General features: G+C 36.8%; 1 protein-coding gene across 4 annotated transcripts in view; it reads right to left on the reverse strand.

Moving 5' to 3' along the window:
- Nucleotides 1-2609: 2609 nt before the first annotated feature.
- The window catches only part of LOC123497984 (glutamate receptor ionotropic, delta-1-like), a 27165-nt gene continuing 12274 nt past the window's right edge, over nt 2610-17500 (reverse strand). The window contains exons 5-18 of one of the 4 annotated variants that reach the window (XM_045245021.1): nt 15607-15671; nt 15250-15359; nt 15055-15156; nt 14607-14830; nt 14169-14315; nt 13647-13805; nt 13382-13472; nt 11170-11470; nt 10495-10715; nt 10126-10303; nt 9713-9812; nt 6682-6811; nt 6258-6357; nt 2670-2746 (exon numbers count right to left, since the gene is read on the reverse strand). In XM_045245021.1, coding sequence (XP_045100956.1) covers nt 6268-6357; nt 6682-6811; nt 9713-9812; nt 10126-10303; nt 10495-10715; nt 11170-11470; nt 13382-13472; nt 13647-13805; nt 14169-14315; nt 14607-14830; nt 15055-15156; nt 15250-15359; nt 15607-15671 — 1918 coding nt within the window. In that variant the 3' untranslated portion in view covers nt 2670-2746; nt 6258-6267. Of the gene's footprint in view, nt 2747-6257; nt 6358-6681; nt 6812-9712; nt 9813-10125; nt 10304-10494; nt 10716-11169; nt 11471-13381; nt 13473-13646; nt 13806-14168; nt 14316-14606; nt 14831-15054; nt 15360-15606; nt 15672-17500 lie in introns of all 4 variants that reach the window. The other 3 variants (XM_045245019.1, XM_045245020.1, XM_045245022.1) reach the window with 3 other exon arrangements.

Below are 17500 nucleotides of genomic sequence, written 5' to 3' on the forward strand. Positions count from 1 at the left end.
TGTGTGTGTGTGTGTGTGTGTGTGTGTGTGTGTGTGTGTGTGTGTGTGTGTGTGTGTGTGTGTGTGTGTGTGTGTGTGTGTGTGTGTGTGTGTGTTATTTATTGATTATGAATAGCTTTTTTGTTGTTATTTATTTATTTTTTCACTAATTAAGTGTAATGATCAAGCAGTTGACTTATCGATTTTCTTGAAGACGGCGGGCCATAAGAGAAATGCTGTTATAAGTGGTTACTGTGCTGCTTCAAGACGACTGGACACAGCTTTCCTGTTTGTGAACATATTCAGAGTCTTACCGGTCAAATGGTCATAATACAAACGTTCTTCCCGTTTGGAATGCCTTGAGTTAATAAAGCTTGTTTCAGTGTCGGCCGGTATCCATTCATAGTAAAGCACTGAGCTTTACAGCATGATCGGCACAGGCGTCTATCATTCTTTAAGTATATCACTCTCTTCTGTGCTTATAAATATAACTGAAATATTTAGAATTGGAAATCAACCTTATGATCCCCAGATCTCGGTCTTACCGTCTCTTGAAAGGGTGCAGTGGGATGAGGTCAGGTCGGTGGCTGCAAGTGACAGGCAGGCAGGTGCACAGTGAGTCTTGGGAGGAATCCCGCCTCTTATATACACAGTAACACACATCATTACATGGTCAGGCCACCTCTGCGCACACTCAGACCTGATAACAGTCTGTGCTTGTCACCAGGATTACATATGGAGAAGCAATTGTTTTTAATTTCAAATTCTGCAGACTGAAGGCAATGCATGTTTCATTGTACATCTACATTGTTGCATTACGTTGGTAGCGATAATACTACTGTTCGCTTCCACTACTACTACTACTACTACTACTACTACTACTACTACTACTACTACTACTACTACTACTACTACTACTACTACTACTACTACTACTGCTACTACTACAGTCATTCCTACTGCTGGTGTTTTTACTGCTGCTGCTGCTGCTGCTGCTTGATGGTGGTGGTGGTGGTGGTGGTGGTTCTGCTGCTGCTGCTGCTGCTGCTGCTGCTGCTGCTGCTGCTGCTGCTGCTGCTGCTGCTGCTGCTGCTGCTGCTGCTACTACTACTACTACTACTACTACTACTACTACTACTACTACTACTACTACTACTATTACTACTACTACTACTACTATTGATGATAGTGATGATGATAATGGTAACATCGCTGCTGCTGCTGCTGCTGCTTCTGCTGCTACTGCTACTGCTACTGCTACTGCTACTGCTACTGCCACACTGCTACTACTACTACTACTACTACTACTACTACTACTACTACTACTACTACTACTACTACTACTACTACTACTACTACTACTACTACTACTACTACTACTACTACTACTACTACTACTACTACTACTACTACTACTATTGATGATGATGGTGATGATGATAATGGTAACATCACTGATAATCTTGATAATGATAATGATAGTAATAATGATAATAATAATGATAATAATAATAATAATAATAATAATGATAATAATAATAACAATAATGATAATAATAATAATAATAATAGTAATAATAGTAATAACAACAACAATGATAATAATATTAATAATAATAAATGGAAATGTTGGTTACTATTTTTATTATTATTATTATTGTTGTTGTTGTTGTTGTTGTTGTTGTTGTTGTTGTTGTTACTACTACTACTACTACTACTACTACTACTACTACTACTACTACTACTACTACTACTTATTATTATTATTATTATTATTATTATTATTAGTAGTAGTAGTAGTAGTAGTAGTAGTAGTAGTAGTAGTAGTAGTAGTAGTAGTAGTAGTAGTAGTAGTAGTAGTAGTACACATAATAATAATAATAATAATAATAATAATTATTATTATTATTATTATTATTATTATTATTATTATTATTATTATTATTATTATTATTATTATTATTATTATTATTATTATTATTATTATTATTATTATTATTATATTAGTAGTAGTAGTAGTAGTAGTAGTAGTAGTAGTAGTAGGAGTAGTAGTAGTTGTAGTAGTATTGGTGTTATTTTTGCTATCATTATTGTTGTTAATCTTAATTTTTATTGTTTTTTGTTATTATTATTATTATTATTATTATTATTATTATTATTATTATTATTTATTTATTTATTTGTTTTTATTTGTAATAGCGAAAATAGCAGGAACAACAGCAGCAGTAGTAGTAGTAGTAGTAGTAGTAGTAGTAGTAATAGTGGTGATGATGGTGGTAGTAGAAATAGCTGTCTACCTCTCTAATGCAAAACTTAACCAGTATTTTCAATTATTCGTGCCATTCCATGGTGAACTCTGGAACTCCCTGCCTGCTTCTGTATTTCCTTCTTCCTCTGACTTGAACTCTTTCAAGAGAGATATTTCAAGACACATTTTCCTTTGTTATTTGATCCTTCTAATTGCTATCTCTTCTTTGAGAACTGGTATAAAAAATGACCTTTTTTATTCCAAAATTTTGTTGCCCTCGGTCAGTGGGCCTCATATAGAGCGGGAGAGAGAGAAATTTTTTTTATGTTCCATAAAGGATCTGTTATTTTTTAATGATTCTTCATCTCAAGTTTCCGTCCTTGTTCATGCTACACACTTTCCATGACTATGACTGACAGTGAACTCTGTTGTTTCAATGTAAGGACATCAATCATCTCACAGCTTGGATTTTCATGTTTATTTTCATGTCGTAATGCAACTTCCAACTTCAGCGCGGAACTGGAAAAATATAAGAGGACTCTTAAGCATGAAGTAGATATTAAAAGCTTATGACTAAGAAATTAGATTATTTCATTTCTTTTTTATCGGTCTGGGCGAGTGGCCAAAGAAAAAATAAGCTAAATGAATATTGTAAAATATGATGTTCATAAGTAATATGTAATAATTGTATTTGAAATCAACATGGATTAAGTAATGTATATTGTACCTAAAAAAAAATCAACCTTCAGGCCATTTTTCACCAGATGTACAGTTTATTCTTCCTTTTATGTAAATGCACATGTTTACTTAGACGTGTACTTTATTTCGTCCAACCATACGTTCACCCCAAAGACAGCTTCCCACCTCTCACCCAAGTGCACCCAAGCTGAAAAAACACTATTATCTGCATTGCAGGAGTGATTTGCCGTCTAAATCCTCATGGCACGGCAAGCTACAACTATTGAGTGTGCTTTAAGGTCACGCATATGGTAGACGTCATCGAAAAGTTAACATATGAAGGAAAATGATGATCGGTACTCGAGCGTCTCTATGCTTAGCTGCTAATGTTTATGTGTAAGGGGGCTAGTGTCGGCTTCACTTCTATGACATCATGCCGACTCTTACTATTATACCACTATGGTAAGAATACATCAGTCAACTGCCCCGCCGAAAAAGAGGAAGGAGGCAAGAGACTAGGCGTGAAGTGACTCTTGTTAATTATCGTCCTATAAAAGTGGACAGTAAGTAGGTAGCCGATCAGTGACGGCGTGGGAGGTGGAATAGAATGCGTGCAGCAAGTTTTAGAAGACTAGTTGTTGTTGTTGCTGTTATTATTATCACTATTATTTTTGTTGTTGATATTGTGGCAGTAATGGTAGTAGTTATTGTAGTGGTTGTTACCTATATCTGATTAGTTTTGCAAGAAGAAAGTCTTGGACACATTTGGCATTATTAATCGTATTTATTTTACTTGATAATAAGGATTGTCACTTCACGTAACTCGGATCTAGCTTACGTTGCTTGTTAAAAGGTGGCCATACTGACACGTGTTAAGACTCGAGGAAGTTACTCTAGATGATAATCCCTTTGATAACATTCTTACCTTCGATTAGAGGAAAGAAAAAAGGTTCCATATTCCATTACATGTCATATCGAGACAAGAAAAAGATGAAGTACTCTCTTACCGCTGTAGTGCGTTTCTTATGTGTCCGTCAATGTATGTGTTTCTCCATAAGGTTTATCTCTAACAGACTCACTCAGTAGAATCTTCGGGAACTCCCAAAGCTCAGTCACTACAAGCAGATAAACATACACAAAACTTTAAAGATATGCTTATAGAGGAGTATCCTGGGAAATACGTAACACATGCACCAATACTGGTCAACATAACGAGTCAAATTATTATTTTTGTGTCAGGTGTGTATCTATCTGTTATTTTTTGTGTGAAGTATATGAGATGAAAATGTGTTCGAGTGTGCACACACACACACACACACACACACACACACACACACACACACACACACACACACACACACACACACACACACACACACACACACACACACATTGAGATGGATGGAAAATTATATAAGGGGGAGAGAAATAAGTACGGTAGTTAAAGATATGAAGTTCAACTGGAGAGCAGTAGAAAGCGGAGTGCCACAGGGGTCAGTATTGGCGCCAATACTTTTCCTCATATATATATATATATATATATATATATATATATATATATATATATATATATATATATATATATATATATATATATATATATATATATATATATATATATATATATATATATATATATATATATATATATATATATATATATATATATATATATATATATATATATATATATATATATATATATATATATATATATATATATATATATATATATATATATATATATATATATATATATATATATATATATATATATATATATATATATATATATATATATATATATATATATATATATATATATATATATATATATATATATATATATATATATATATATATATATATATATATATATATATATATATATATATATATATATATATATATATATATATATATATATATATATATATATATATATATATATATATATATATATATATATATATATATATATATATATATATATATATATATATATATATATATATATATATATATATATATATATATATATATATATATATATATATATATATATATATATATATATATATATATATATATATATATATATATATATATATATATATATATATATATATATATATATATATATATATATATATATATATATATATATATATATATATATATATATATATATATATATATATATATATATATATATATATATATATATATATATATATATATATATATATATATATATATATATATATATATATATATATATATATATATATATATATATATATATATATATATATATATATATATATATATATATATATATAAACGACATGCCAGAGGGAGTGAACAGCTACATAAATCTGCGGACGATGCGAAACTGTGCAGAGTTATAAAGCAAAAAGAGGATTATGAAATACTGCAGGAAGACCTAAATAAGATCTAGAAATGGAGTAGAAAGTGGGAGATGGAATTCAATGTGGACAAAAGCCATGTCATGAAAATGGGAAAGAGTGAAACACGACCAGTGGGAATCTATAAGATGGGAGATGAAGTAGAATTAGAGAAAGTAGAAAAGGAAAAGGACTTGGGAGTGACTATGGAAGGAAATAATCAACCGGTAAGCCATATTGATTGAATTTTCGGAGAGACATATAATTTGCTAAGGAGTATTGGATTAGCATTTCACTACATGGACAAAGAAATAATGAAGAAATTGATAAGTACTATAATAAAACCCAGATTGGAATAAGCAGGAGTTGTGTGGACCCCCCATAAAAAGAAACACATAAGGAGTTTGGATACACTACAAAAAATAGCTACAAGAATGGTTTCAGAATTTGAAGGGATGACATATGAGGAGAGACTTAAGGCTATGGATCTACCAACCCTGGAACAGAGAAGGGAGAGAATGGATCTGATACAAGTTTATGAATTGATTAACGGAATGGATCAAGTAGATAATGAGAAACTGATCCTGAGAGAAGAATATGACATTCAAAGCACAAGATCGCATAGTAAAAAACTGAGGAAGGGAAGATGTCTGAGAGATGTTAAAAAAAATATAGTTTTCCGCAAGGATGTATTGGGACTTGAAACAGTTTGAGTGAGGAAGTGGTGTCAGCAAAGAGTGTGCATAGTTTTAAAGAAAAATTGTATAAGCGTAGATATGGAGATGGGGCAACACGAGCGTAAAACCCAGGCCCTGTAAAACTACAACTAGGTAAACACACACACACACACACACACACACACACACACACACACACACACACACACACACACACACACACACACACACACACACACACACACACACACACACACCAAAACTAACCATACTGCGATCAGTGATGCAAGACCTGGGCGAGCACTCCCTCCATGCACAGAGTAACAACAGCTGCTGTCAGGCCCACAGCGAGCACCACCAACATGGCCTACATCATGTACAGTTTTTGAGAAGAAATAAATATGTTTATTCAAAAGCTAGTAAAAGTAGAGAGAGAGAGAGAGAGAGAGAGAGAGAGAGAGAGAGAGAGCGTAGAAGAGCTTGAAAGTGAAGTCTTTGTGGCACTCGTTAATTTTTTGCTATGAGTAATAGCTAAAGTTTCACTGAGCCCATAAAACGAGGAGGAGCAAGATTCACTGAAGAAAGCTGTCTTAATAAGGTTTCCCTTTTACTGATAGAAAGTCTATTTGTTCATAGGAACATTTTACGAATACAAGCGTGTTTAAAGTCATAATTAGGGCTCCTACCGTACCCAACACTGCCTGAGTGAAAGAGACGAGCTGACGGTGATTTTAGTTGGTACTCGATTGCAGGCACTTGAGTTCGGCAACGCCTCCATCTCCCAGTAGTTGTACAGGCCAGCTTCAGTCATTGACGTTATTCTGTAATCGAAATAAGTTTTATTAAATGACTAACCAAACCCGCCGTGGTACAGTGGAACCATGCCTGTGTTAAGGTCCGAGGGGTTTCCAAGCGCACGGGGTCGAATCCTGTCCACGGTCTGAGTGTAGGTTGGGTTCCCTCACTCGGGGCAACGGTTTCCTAGCGGGGGCGGTTTGAGATAGGAGGTACCCTAAAAAGTATCCCCCTTTAGCCCACAAATTTCCGTGAAAAGCCTACATGGTATATATATATATATATATATATATATATATATATATATATATATATATATATATATATATATATATATATATATATATATATATAAAACGAGGATTGTAGCACGTGTTGCTTAGACAGGATGGTGACTAGTTCGATATATCAGGAGTAAATGTACAGTTGAGAGAAGAGCAATTGGTTAAACGGAGAATGAGGCCAATAAGGCTCAATCTCAGTACTCAAATGTTTCTGACGATGGTGAACGGTTTAGCGACTAATCAGTTGTCAATTTTATCTTTAGAAACACCTACATTAGATTTTAGGCAAATGCTGAGACAGAAAGAGCCATTCCATTTTTCGATAGTTGGAAACGCTTATAAATTATGATGGTTGCTCTCCTTGTTACACGAGTCTCCTTTAATAAGTATTTATGAATCATAACTGCAGATTTCCTTGCCTACTTTCATCAGAACAGTTGGAATACATATATGTATTTTAGATACGTAGAATGATTGCATGTACTTATATATGTGTTTGAAAAAGATATGTTAGAAGATGAGAGAACTTTGTATCTTCTTTTTCTGACTATATGTGAAGTATGTGGGAAAACCCGTTCTCGCATTTACACACACACACACACACACACACACACACACACACACACACACACACACACACACACACACACACACGCGCGCGCCCGGTAGCTCAGTGGTTAGAGCGCTGGCTTCACAAGCCAGAGGACCGGAGTTCGATTCCCCGGCCGGGTGGAGATATTTGGGTGTGTCTCCTTTCACGTGTAGCCCCTGTTCACCTAGCAGTGAGTAGGTACGGGATGTAAATCGAGGAGTTGTGACCTTGTTGTCCCGGTGTGTGGTGTGTGCCTGGTCTCAGGCCTATCCGAAGATCGGAAATAATGAGCTCTGAGCTCGCTCCGTAGGGTAACGTCTGGCTGTCTCGTCAGAGACTGCAGCAGATCAAACAGTGAAACACACACACACATTCACATATATTCGCAACCTCCGCGTTTCTTCGACACGGAGGCGAATGCGGAACATTTGTTATCTGAAAATGCTCTTGTGGATACTGATGCGGGTTTTTCTTTTACTAAAATTTGAATGAGGATTGATAAATAAATAATTAGAAAGTGAGATAGATAGATAGGTAGATAGTATGTTTCTATGAATGTTAATGAGTATATTATGACTTAGTGGATATTGTTAAATTGTATTGTCTTTTACAGGAGCGAGCACAGGATAACGCTGTACTGCTCAAAGAATCCTAAAGGACCTTGCAGTCCTCTGAGCGACAGTATCTTACCGACCGCGATGTCGGACTTCTAGAGGCTTTCGTGGAAGCCTTCTACCAATACTTTATGTAGAAGGACTAGAAAGAACCTATTCGACTCCTAACGGCTGTCAGCAGCATGATGCCTTATGAGGTAAGGAAATTTCAGTAGCATTCTCCTTTTCGTACGAATTCTCTATTAGACATCGGTATGAAGCAGTGTTGTATGAACTGCGCCCCAGCAGAAAAAAACAGTGGGCTTCCCGCTCACAGTAATAAAGTTTACGAGTAACATAGATGACGCGATTATCATGATATCCCTCTTTCTCTTGATATTTTTTTTTATTGTGATTTTAGATTGACTGAAAATCTGTGAAATTTGCGTTACAAGGAGTTGTTTAACTATTTTCGTTGTATGTGTCTCACCACCAGAGGGACAAGTCGAGACGTACTACTTTTAATGATAAAGATTGGTTAGCTTAGTGAAAACTTTTCTGTGGACAAGTACAGTACACAAGGACAAATATGCACTGTGTTGGTATTGTGGAGGTAGTAATGGTTAATTGGTTGTCATAGTTGGTGGTGTGTTGCAGGTGCCTCTTGGTTGCACGATATACAGGGACTTCCACGGAATGTGAACGCAAAAATCATGTTAAAATGATGATAATGATGATAATGAAAATTTTGATAATGGTAATGATAATAATAATAGTAATAGTAATAATGCTAATGATAATAATGACTAATGATTATTGAAAAGGAGGATTAGGGGATTTGACTTACAAGATTGCGCTATTTTTTTCTATGAATTTATATACTTGCAGTCCTTCCCTCCCTCTTGATCATAATGTTGAATACGAAAGCTTAAACAATAGAAGTGCAGAAAATGGACGGGGGCAAAAGTATCTTCATGATTTTTTTACATATATATTGCGCAAACGAGCGGTTGGGGTGGATCATGGAAAATCTGTGAAATTTAGTGTTTCCAAAGTTGTGTTAAACTGAATTCATGTTAAAAAAAACGTATAAAGCGAGTCGCCTGTGTTGTTTCTGTCGTCGTTGTAAACCTCTTCGGCACCATGACGCTTTTTCATATTTGTTCTGCTTACGATTTGGTGATCTTATGCAACTTCAGAAACTTGTGTGGGGATTAAAATAGTGAAGTCTCTGGCCATTAATCTTCTGACCTTAATGAATCTTTCCTAATATAAATTACATCGTCTAATTCTACCAAAAATTCATGATAACAATGCGTCCCAGTGCTGAAGGGGTTAACTGTACAATTTACTTTCCGTTTGATAAAGTCTGCACTAGACTGACTGATGAACAGGCCACGTCAGAACACCAAAAGTACAAAGATACCAGGAAGGGCATGCGTGCTCCTCATTCCTCACCTTTTGTTGAACACTGGGATGAGAGGGCTGTCCTTCTGACTGATCAGTGATATGGGATGAGACAGAATGCGCTCGTGCCCAAAGTAAAAGTCACATCGCCCTGAAAGATAATTAAATAAGAAAAAAAAAATGAAATAGCAGGAAATCCCCGTACGGAATACTATTTGCGACACGAGTACTAGAAGTGCGAGTGGGAAACACAATTAAATTAATCTATTATTCTCTTAATGGAAAGATTAACCACTCTGTTACTATGACCATATGATATGTTTTTAATTTTCATTATTACAAATTGTAGGAGTATCATTAATAAAAAGCAATGAAATTTTCTGAGTGTGCTTGTGTTTGTGTGTGTGTGTGTGTGTGTGTGTGTGTGTGTGTGTGTGTGTGTGTGGTTAGTTCCCTGTGTGTACCTGTCTCAGAGAAGTGGTCGTTCCTGACGACTGTCGTTATTACATCGTAGTCGATGATTACTTTGGCGTGCGATATAATTTGGTCCACGATTGAAGCATATGCATACAGTGGCAGCTTAGTGAGGCGCCCTTCCTCCTCGCTCGCCTTCACCTCAATGAAGATCCCAGAGGTGGCGTCCTGTCCGTCATGAAAATTAGGTGTACTCCAGTAAGGGAGAAGAAGGGAATAGAAAATGGAACATGTAATCTGATAATTAAGGTAAAGTGTATTGCTGGGATCTCTGCAGTCATTGTGTGTGTGTGTGTGTGTGTGTGTGTGTGTGTGTGTGTGTGTGTGTGTGTGTGTGTGTGTGTGTGTGTAAAACATACCATTATTGCCTGCATGATCGCGCCCTGTTTGTGCCACACCATGCCCACGGAGTGGTCGTCGAGCACTGCTCTGAGGGTTTGGTAGGGCTGCGGCAGGTGTCTCACGGCCAGGAGGGACATCAGGGTGCTCTCATAGCTCCGCATCAGCACCAGAGTCATTAACATCCACACACCAAGAATCAGACGCTCCCACCACCACACATTTCCCTCTATCCACACGGCTTCGGGCCAAGCAAAGGAGGTGGTATAAGACTGTCTCATTCTCCTTGATTTAGCATGAAACACGAAAATTACATCGGAATGTGAGACAATTGATATTTAGACTGGAAATAAGCAATATGGTAACTGGTGGTTGAAATTTGAGGATGTGCGGAGAAGTTCTTATACTTCAGCTGTTCTCAATTTAGGTTAACATATTGGGTTACTAATCTATACAACTTTAATTTGTGAAGGGAAATCCATCGTAATTGTGTATAAATTAAAAGAAATGATTTGATACGTTTTATGGTTGGCTTGTGTGCCATTTTAGGTACATTTTTAAGTAGACTTTGAATAAATGGAAAATTAAGAGTCGTGTTTGACATAACGAATTCTAAGAATCGTAATTGGTAATGACCAATATATAATTGGGCGTCAACGAACTAAATGTAACTTTATAATTTCCGAAATACTCACACTGGCGAAGCACAATGCTGATGAATTTGAGCTTCGTCGTAACAAAATGTTCAGTGTTAAATTCTTCTTGCAAGAACACTGTAGAGAGAAAGAATGTGATGATGGAAAGCACCAGAATGGAAGCAATCATCGCTGCCCACACCCCTGGGCCAAGGGGCAGCAGGAAGGCCCACGGGTCCACCTCAGGACTACCTCGACCCGCGAACACTTTGACCACCACGAAAGAAATTGGCCAAGTGAATTCGATGACCTCGTTACGGGCAGCATCAATGGAAAAAGGTCCCAGGCCGAAGTTAACATCCTGGAGGATGGAGGCAGTCTGCTGGTAATCAAAGAAGTTTAAATATTTACCCTTAACGTTAAATTTCATACTTATTGAACCCTCATCACTTAATTAAGCACTACTACCACCACAGGTCATGGCTACGTACTGTGCCCTCAGACTACTCCTCACAACCTTGTCTGCGTACATTGCCACAGAGGAAAGAGTCAAATGTTATGTAGTTATGTAGTAGTCTTGAACTCTTGCGAGACTGATCAAGAAAGCACGCCTTTTGTTTAAACACTACTCCATTTCGTCTTGGTAACTAATTGATGCACTCATGATGATCTTACCACATCTCCGGAAATTTATATGTAGGATATTTTCAATTACAATATCAATTAACGTTGTCTTATATGTGACTCGACACTCGCCAATTACAGTTTAATTCACGTTACATCAATATGAGTTATATGTTTTGATAAATTTTCAGGACTATTACTTTTATAGTAGGGGAGACATGGGGCTAATTGTTACAATTTTACTATTTCTGCCTCTCTTAACAAAATCTACAGAAGCTAACTTAAATGAAAATCTACCATAGAAAGTTTATCATGTATATTACTAAAAACAGTAATCATAAAGATTATATATTTCTTAATTTCTGAGAAATAACAGAACGTAATGCAAAAACTTTTTGTATACAACTTGCCCCATATATGGGGCAAGTTGTTACAAAATGCAAAATTAAATATATCCTTTGGAAACAAAAACAAAACGTAAATTTCTTCATTCACAGAGTTCACACACGTAACAGGCATTCCCATCTGTGCAGTTTTCATGGGCCTAGTCTTTGCATTCGATGCATTACGCCCATTGCTCCCCTGGGGCTGAGTTTGACCAGTTTCCACCATATGCAAGACACCAATACTCTTCAATGTCCTTTCTATTTTTTTTTTGTTTCCAGCAGACTTTATAAACTGCTCTGTGTCCAGGTTCCTCTTGCCTATTTTATGCTTGAGTCTTTTTTGCTTGTGATTCCTCAACCTGCTTTTGCAATTTTATTTTCTCAGGTGTGTCTGTTAGTGTCACTGTGTGGCGTTTTCTTTGGCTGCGTCGTTGCGTCTTTCTTGGACTGGCCTTTTTAAATGGCCGCAATGCCTCTGGAGTTTTTATTTAAAAAATATTGGGGCATTAATGATCTCGACGTACCTTGTAATCATCAGCCATTTTCTGTAAGCTATCATTATGATTGATGACACGTTCGGCTGCAAACTCTAAAATACCTGTGTTACACCTATCAGATCAGTTTGTTTTTCTTTTGTGGGTCCGAACCATGTTTGATAGCCCTGTAATTAAATTATATCAGTTGAATATAAAATGATCCCTTTATGGGGCACGTTGTTACAGCTTGTAACAAGCCCCAAGGTGACCATATCACTTCACTTCATAACTTAGGCTATTCAGTCAAGTTTTGGGAAAATAAATTGTTATCATAAATGAAGCAAAAGTACAGCTGTTTCAAGTAATTAAGTCAACTCTAGTGAACTTTAGCTTCAACAAGATCTATGAAAATATTTTGAAAGGCCAGAATACTTACTCAACATGTCTAAAAAACAGGTTTTTGGTTGTAGTTTTGGAGACAATGGTCACCAGTGGCTTGCTCCCTCCGAGAATGTGACCATCTGAGCTCCATCTGTTGCCACATATTGAAGCTAATGACATTGTATCAACTTACCCCTGTATACAACTAGCCCCGGTCTCCCCTATTATTGTTTCTTAACTTCATTTTCAAGAACGTTCCAAGAAATCGCCATAAAGATTAGGTAGTTGAAAGCAAGAAGAATAGCAAGAACATCACGTATATACCAATCAGTGAGGTAGAAGGTTGGGCATTGCATGCAACTGTAATAGTTGACTGTGTGTGTGTGTGTGTGTGTGTGTCAGTACCTCCCTGTGGACTTGGCCCACCATGCCGCTAAAGGAACCGTTTGGTAGCTTGGCACCCCACGCCCCGTCCGGCGGCCTCTGATAGGAGAACCTTTCCCGAAAAAAGAAAAAATAATAATAAATAAATAAAATGCTGTAATTAGCACTTTATATTTCGATTTTCTTGTGATGGATGCTTAATATTTTTTTTTTTTTTTCTAAATGTCACGTCCTTTTCTGCAATATGACAAAAGTAGAAACATATTTTATAACTCCTATGTCTCACGAGAAGTTGAGTCCTTGCGCCAAGTACTCGAGGACGGGGACCATAAAGCCCCTGAAGAGTAGTTTTGTGCCGCTCGGGGCCGTCGGGTCTGGCTGCATGACCACCTTGTTACCATGATTTTGCTCCATCGCCACTAACAAGTTGGTCTCCTTAGAGAGTCTGTCAGGGAATGCAAAAGAAGAAGAAAAGTATCAGTGATACACTTAAAAGTCACTTACAGTTCCTTTCGCTACAAACATCGTTACGATGCCACATGCATCCCAGCAGTTACTTCCATCTCACAGGTGATGGTCAGCTTTTATTAATCCTGACTAGGAACAGGACCTATTAAAGATATTACTGTGCATCTGCTGAGGCTCATTAGCTGGAGGCGAGATAGTATATATATATATATATATATATATATATATATATATATATATATATATATATATATATATATATATATATATATATATATGCACACAATTTATTTATTATCGGGCTGGTAAGAAAGATATAATATTACATTCTGCCACTCACTTCCAGAACTTATCCCAAAAGAGTGGCTTGTGTAAATGTAAGCCATGGGTCACTGTCCACGAAGCTCTCCTTTGCGGAGGGAAGTCAGGGTCTTGGTACGGCAAGACTACCCAAGCAGCTGCCCGGGAAAGTGGAACGTTCTGTTGGCTGCGTGGCCAGACAAATACAGCCGCTCAGTATGTGCTTTGTAAATACTAAGAAATGAAAAATAAATCGTGGTGTCAGAGATGTAACTTATTTTCAAGCATGTAGAACTTAGGAATATATGGATGACAACAATAGATTAACAACGCACCGTAAGGCGTACCGATGACATTGTGGTATCTGGTGTAACGCCACTTTTTCAACCTTAGAACTTGTGGGGAATGAAAATATTTATCACCCGTGACTGAAGGAAGGCAGACAGTAAACCTAGAAACAAACAGCCTCGTATACTACCTCCTCACCCCTGCCACGGCGTCCAGCACCACGAGGAGGGAGTTGGTGATGGAGAGCATCTGGTGAAGGGGATGGAGGCGGTGGGGCCAGCGACGCGTCACCACGATGAGTTTTGTTGCCCACACAAAGAGGCGAGTCTCGCGTGCCTGTACCGCGAAGGCGACGAGAAAGGCTGGGTCGTCACTCACTATTATCACCACTGCCTCCCATGACGCCTGCCGCACCTGTCCACGAGCAGGTGGCGGGAGTTACGAGGCAGCTGTGCGTAGTTAACTGCATCTGTAGCAACTGTTGCGACATTAACAATGCTACTACTACTACTACTACTACTACTACTACTACTACTACTACTACTACTACTACTACTACTACTACTACCATTTCCATTACTAAGTATCTACAGGTACAGAGGCCTGTCACCCAAGTCCTTAATAAGGAGGCTACGTACCTGTCGGGCACTGGCGACGACCTGGCCAAGCCGAGAGGTGTTGGAGGTCGTCTCAAACACTGCCGCTCCTCGCGAGTCCCCGAGGAGGTCTTCGATTTGTCCCTGAAATGGTTGTGCCTTGTCTCTCTCCGCGCTAATGTACAGAGACAGCTGTTCACTGTTTGCCATGATAGGGAGACGAATGAAAAGACTTACAGTGAAACTTTTTCCAGCAATAATGATGAGAGAGGCGTCCACCTGTGATGATGACTGGAACACTTCCTTCACAGCGACCACCGCGTCTGTGTTCCATCGGTCAGCCGCGGCTGTGAGCAAGTTACAATAGATATTAGTGATCATAATAAATTGATATCCTATGGTAGATGGAATGATTGTTTTAGTAAAAGCAAATCAATGAATAATGGTATTCATTATTAGTGTTTATTTGTCCGTTTTGTTTATTCATTTGATATATTAATTCATCATTATTATTATTAAAAAAAATGCGGCGCACTACTGAGGGCGGGTGAGGCACAGACGGTTAAATGGCTCCGCGAGTCGCGCGATACTTACGGTTCAGCTGAGCCGTGTATGCCAGGCAGGCCAGGAAACACAACGCCTCCGCCAGGCTCATGTCGCTGTTGGCGGGTACGGATCAGATATTATTAACAATAATTAAACTCTTCTCTTTGGTAGATGTTTGGGAAATCAAATGTTTGAGAATACTTCGAGTTGGTGGATTTATTGTTGAGGTGAGCACAAAATTAGTTTTTAATAGGTTTTGTCATGGCTCAGTACACGATAAATGTTTTACTTCAAGTTGTAAGATTGTACATATTCTTATTTTTCATCTTTCACTTTTATTATGCGATCAACCAACTACAAAACACAACTCGAATTAGAATATGAATTCATTATGACTTCTTACCCAAACTATCGAGTATGTTTGAATTTTTCCCTAATTTTTATTTATCTATTTTCTTTATTTTCATTTTTATATTCATGTTACAGTAGTGGTAGGAGTGCGTGCTTAGTTCATGAACCAAATCATTGTTAAATATTTATTCTCTATTTTTATGGGGGCCTTATTAGTACCATTTGTTAAGACGCGATGACTGCTTACATAGATCAAAAGAAACTGCAATTATATGTTAACAAAAATTAGATCGATAAAGAAATGGATAATATTAATAATAATAATAGTACTAGTTATAGTAGTAGTAATAATAGTAATGATAATAATAATAATGATAATAAAGTAATCAGCATCACTGTTAGCTTCATCGTTGATTGTTGTTATAAATTTCTGGGTACTCTGAGAAGTATTTTTGTTCTCTGGAACACACAGAGCGAACGTTTTATACGGACTCGTGCAGTTGCTACTTTCTACAAAAATGTTGAAATTCGTGATAATCTGCGATTTTCTTGTCAGAGCTCCTTGTCTTTGGTGATCAAGAGACCATCGCTGGGAACCTCTTCAAATCATTGTTGTGTTTGTCTTCATGTTATTGTTCTGTGACAAGGCAATTCAAACCGCATTACTTTAGTGTCGTGAAATGGATACCGACATTGTCCATGACATTAGTTCGTTTTGGGGAAAATATTGTTATGGTGGTAAGAAGAAAAGTTGGCGACTCTCAGGTTGCATTGTAGTTCTGTACTTAAATTGCTGGCGACTGGAAACAGTGGATGCTGGAGACTCTTGACTGTCTTCAGTGGAACTTTATACCACCAGCGCAACCACCGCCGCACCGTGTGGGGGCTCCTGCCGGTGTGTCGAGCGATTGAACGCATTGAGAGTCCCGCAGACCACAGCCACAGGAAAGTCAGCCGCTCGCACAGACAAGTTTCTCCACGATATACTAACATTATCTTAACAAGACAGCAGCAGCAGCTAATGTTGTCTTACTAAAAAGAAAAAAATATATATATTACTGCTTATAAGGGAAGAAACTACTTGTGTGTGTGTGTGTGTGTGTGTGTGTGTGTGTGTGTGTGTGTGTGTGTGTGTGTGTGTGTGTGTGTGTGTGTGTGTGTGTGTGTGTGTGTGTGTGTGTGTGTGTGTGTGAGCACAATCTGCAACATTATAATCACGCTATTTCTGTATCAGACAAATCCTGACAGACACAATGATCTTCATTGTAGTGATCAATGACAAACGTAAACAATGGTCACTTTTTGCCACCTGGCCACTAAAAAAGTTTATAAAATTGGATTCCATCATGTCATTTGAATTATCGTGTCCCATGTTACTGTTGTTATTATTTTTATTTTTTTTTCTTTATAAGATATTATTATTATTATTATTATTATTATTATTATTATTATTAGGTATTATTATTATTATTATTTTTATTATTATTATTATTATTATTATTATTATTATTATTATTATTATTATTATTATTATTATTATTATTATTATTATTATTATTATTATTATTATTATTATTATTACTACTACTAT

Source organism: Portunus trituberculatus, chromosome 47 (assembly GCF_017591435.1).
Source record: "Portunus trituberculatus isolate SZX2019 chromosome 47, ASM1759143v1, whole genome shotgun sequence".
NCBI classification, from domain to species: Eukaryota; Metazoa; Arthropoda; class Malacostraca; order Decapoda; family Portunidae; genus Portunus; species Portunus trituberculatus.